This window comes from Antrostomus carolinensis, unplaced genomic scaffold (genome assembly GCF_000700745.2).
Source record: "Antrostomus carolinensis isolate BGI_N321 unplaced genomic scaffold, ASM70074v2 scaffold24998, whole genome shotgun sequence".
Classification (NCBI taxonomy): Eukaryota; Metazoa; Chordata; class Aves; order Caprimulgiformes; family Caprimulgidae; genus Antrostomus; species Antrostomus carolinensis.
Genome location: NW_010331356.1, coordinates 3,153 through 7,285, shown reverse-complemented (window position 1 = coordinate 7,285; position 4,133 = coordinate 3,153). Strand labels below are relative to the sequence as shown.

The 4,133-nt window shown below is 55.1% G+C and overlaps 1 protein-coding gene across 1 annotated transcript in view; it reads left to right on the top strand.

Annotated features, from left to right (window-relative positions):
* The window catches only part of LOC104529021 (protein CEPU-1), a gene marked incomplete at its 5' end in the record, with an annotated part of 52,152 nt that overhangs the window by 45,116 nt on the left and 2,903 nt on the right, over positions 1-4,133 (top strand). The window contains 2 exons of the mRNA XM_010173197.1: positions 12-132; positions 1,869-2,020. Of these exons, the coding sequence (XP_010171499.1) occupies positions 12-132; positions 1,869-2,020 (273 nt within the window). The remainder of the gene's footprint in view (positions 1-11; positions 133-1,868; positions 2,021-4,133) is intronic.

Genomic DNA, 4,133 nt, shown 5'->3' with positions numbered 1-4,133 from the left:
CTCCCCCGCAGCCCCGCCGTACATCTCGGACGCAAAGAGCACCGGGGTGCCGGTGGGGCAGAAGGGCATCCTGCTGTGCGAAGCCTCCGCCGTCCCCTCCGCCGACTTCCAGTGGTACAAAGATGACAAGCGGTAAGAACCCGGGGGACAAAACGGGAGGGCACAGGCTGTCCCCGTGCCAGCAGCTTTGGCAACGGGATGCGGTAGCCGGTCGAATCCCCGATAACCCTTGTTACAAGGTGGCTTCGGACGGTGAGGCAGGGCCCCCTGGGCCAGCAGCAGGTTGTGCTCGGCGGGGGTTAATTTGAGCATCTCGGCAGGAGCTGCCATCACTTGGTCTATTAAAAGCAGACGAAGGCTTTAGAGTTAACTCAGCGCTGTCTGTGCAGTGGAAAATAGATGAGGAGCCTTTGAGAAGGGGGATTTTTGCAGGAGCCTCGTTCAGCCAGATGAGTTTTGGTCTCTATCTGGGTTGGCAGCACAGGTAGGTCGGTGCTGCCTGTGCCTCTCTGGTTTATAGTCTCACTGTAAATCCCCACTTGGGTGAAGCATAACGGCCGGGAGCAATATTGGCAGCACAAATCCCAGCATTTAGGAGCGGGTGAAACCCTGTCATCTTTTAAAACACTTTGGTTAGAAGGCAACATCAGCCCTTAGCTCTTGGAATGGCAGAAGAAATGTGGTTTCAGTTAAGAAATAGAGTTTGCTGCAGTGAAAGTTGCCCATTGAGGTCAACCGGCAGCTCCGGCATCCTGCCAAAGCGGCGGCACAGGGAGCGAGGAGGGGAGCAGCCCGGCCAGGGGTAGGGTCCCACTCTGGAGCTGGAGTCTCTCTCAGACCCCAGACAAAGCTTTTTTTTTACCCATTTTTGCACTGCTTCTCCCTGAGAAGCCCAGAGGGGCCGTGGTGCATCCAAACACAGGAGAAGCCACGCAGGTTACTAATAAGGAGACAAGTTTTAGCTCAAAAAGCTGCGACAGTGGCTGCAGGGGAGGCCGGGGCCGCCCGCCTAGGCTGTTTTGGGAGGAGAGGAGCAGGCAGAGCGTACGAAGCGGCGGATGTTTGCGTGGCAGATGAAAGGCTTCGCCCAGAAGTAGGTCAGATCACGAGGGCCCGCGATGCAGCAGCGGCGGGAGCAGGCTCAGCCCGCCCGGATCGGCAGCAGGAGCCCCGCAGGGGAGATAATGGGGATCCGGCACCTCCCGGGAGGAATTAGCAAGTCGAAGAGCCGCAGGAGCGGAGCGGGAGGGGGACACCAGTCCAGGGAAGTTGAAGCACTCGGTTGAGGCTTTAGTGTTTGTGTCAGCTGAGAAGCACCTCCCTGCTACTGTTTGGGTCCCCCAAAGGGGCTCACAGCAGCATTCAGCTGCCCAAGAGCGATGCCCACCCCACCAGCGACACACGGGGAGCTGATAGGGGTTGGGGAAGGGGCAGGTGTGAGATGGCATCCAGCAGAGCCAGGGAGACCAAGGAGCCCTCGAGGCTGAGGCAAGAGGAAAGCCAGGCTCTTGTGCTGGTTGGGAAGGAGTATTTTCCAGGTTCCCTCCTTGGGCATGTGAGCATCACCCCCTCTGCATAGCATTTGACAATCCCCAAGGCCATCCCCTTCGACAGTGAGTCTGCATCCGTGAGGATGCCTCCAGACAGCATGGGGATGGTTCAGGCTGGCAGCTAAGGGATGAGACTCAGTGGAGTGCTGTCCATCTCCCATATCTTCCTTTCTCCCTCTTGACACCTGATCTTTCCCCCAAGCTCGATGTTTCCACTCTCTCAGGCAGGACAAGAGCATAGCAGGTCATGGAAAATAGCGTGTACTTCTCCTCCCCACATCCTCCCCATGACACTGTCCTCTTCTGCCTTTCTCCCAGGCTGGCTGAAGGACAGAAAGGATTGAAAGTGGAGAACAAAGCCTTCTTCTCCAGACTGACTTTCTTCAACGTCTCCGAGCAGGACTACGGCAACTACACTTGCGTAGCCTCCAACCAGCTAGGAAACACCAACGCCAGCATGATCCTCTACGGTGAGTAGAGCTGAGGGGGCACAACGGCGAGAGCGCTCTCGAGCGAGACACGGGAAACGTTTCTTTTGCATTTTGGGGAAGAGGTTTAATTTGTTGCTGATCCTTTTTGCCTCGGTACATGGGTCGGAGGTCGTGGCGAGCCCAGGGAAAGCAGAAAGTCTCTAAACCAACCTCCTGATTTGAGCGCCACGTCTGCTGCTGGTCAGAGGTGTTCAGCACCGTGGTGAGGGTCTCCCAGTGATGCAAAGTTAGGACTTGGCTGCAGGTTTTTGTCTTTTCGCTCTAATAAATAGCTAGGAGAGCTTTGGAAAACATGCTCCTGTGTCAATCAGGGGGAGGAGAGGTGGCAGTCGGAGTCGTTGTGGCAAAAGTATTTTGGGGTGGGAGCAAGGGTGTCCCAGGAAATCCAGCGTCTTTGCTGCCGTCCTGCCAATGCCCATCTTGCGACTTCCGTCCATCGGTGTGTACATGTGTGGGAAGATTTTAAAGTCTAGCCTGAGTGGGCGCAGTGCCCAGCTCAGCAGGGGCTTCTGAGGAGTTTGTCACCCTTTTGCAACGGCCGTACAGTGTGACGTGTCACTCCCACCCCTCCGGAGCCGTGCATGGGGGTTTTTTTTGTTTGCTTTGGGGGTTTTGGGTTTTTGTTTGTTTGTTTGTTTGTTTTGACCCTGGATAGGTTTTTCTCTCTGGAAGGAGGACAATGTATTGGCAAGTAGGTGCCATTGTCATGGGCATCTCCCATGCCGTTGTTGGCAAAGTCGGATATAATCCATTGTTGTGTAATTTTTCTCTGCCGTTGTTTTCTCCCTGAGCGCAGCGGCTCAAGCAACGTGAGCCGAGCGACTCGCAGGGCTCCGTGCTGCAAAGCATTGTATCCCTGGCTGTTCTGTCTTGCTTTTTTCTTTACCTCTTGTTATTGTATGTCTGGAGGGGAGCGGAGAGGAAAACAAGCCTTCCTCATGCCAGGTCCCTCAACGGGATGACTCAGGGTTAGGAGGCCGAGCGCTTAGCGGTGCGGAGCGCCCGGGGATAGCGGCCAGTCCCAAAGTTCGTGTCAGGGTGTGTAGAACGTCATTGCAGTGCGGTGAGAGAGGTGCGTTGAGACCCTGAGAAGCGATGTCTGCTTCTCATTGTCCTTTGAGGAGGGATTGGATGTGGTTCAGGGTAGCCTCTGGTCAGGAAAGTGTTTTTTCTGGGCAGAGCAGAGGATACTTTCTCAATTTTACTCAGTTCTTTACTATGAGGGTGGTGAGACACTGGCCCAGTTTGCCCAGAGAAGCTGTGGCTGCTCCTCCCTAGCAGTGTTGAAGGCCAGGTTGGATGAGGCTTTGAGCAACCTGGTCTAGGGGAAGGTGTCCCTGCTGATGGCAGGGGGGTTGGAACTGGATGAGCTTTAAGGACCCTTCCAACCCAAACCATTCTATGATTCTATACTGGGCTTTCCTGGCAAGCATGCTCCACAGCCGCTGGCAGGAGGGGGTCATCCTCACCTGCCCTCCCCTGCCGCCGGTATCGGCAGCTGGGTCGGGTTCTCCTGAGCTGTGGCAGTGTTTGTCCCATCTCGGATGCTCGGCTCTGTGCCCACTGCCCCCATGTAGAGTTAACCTTGGATGTTAATGAGCCTGCCAACCATTTTTTTCCCAATAAAAGTTCATGCTGTAAGTGATGAACATAAGTGTCTTTACCTGCCCGTTAAGATCATTAGCGTTGCCTAGGAACTATCTAGTTTCTTTACCCCTTGGGCTTCCTGGTAATGAGTGTCCCCAAAAAGCCCATTTTTCAGGGAGAAGACACCTCCAGCATCACAGAGCCAGGTCCGGGTCCATCCTCGGCACAGCTGTGCCAAGCACCCGGCGTAGCCTGGGCTACGTGCACATCCTTAGCCTCGATGCTGTCAGCTCCCTATGGGTTTGTGGGGTTGAAAGGCGAAGCGGCGTAGGGTCTCAGCGTGGCATCGGCAGATGCAGGCTGGATGAAAAGCCCCCCAGGTTAAAGACAACTTTTCCCTGCCAATGGCTTTGCAAGCCGTCAGGTATTTGGTTTCTAACCCACGAGTGATGTTTTTTTAGGACTGGTGCCATCATAGCAGCGTCACACAGGATGCAGTGAAGCA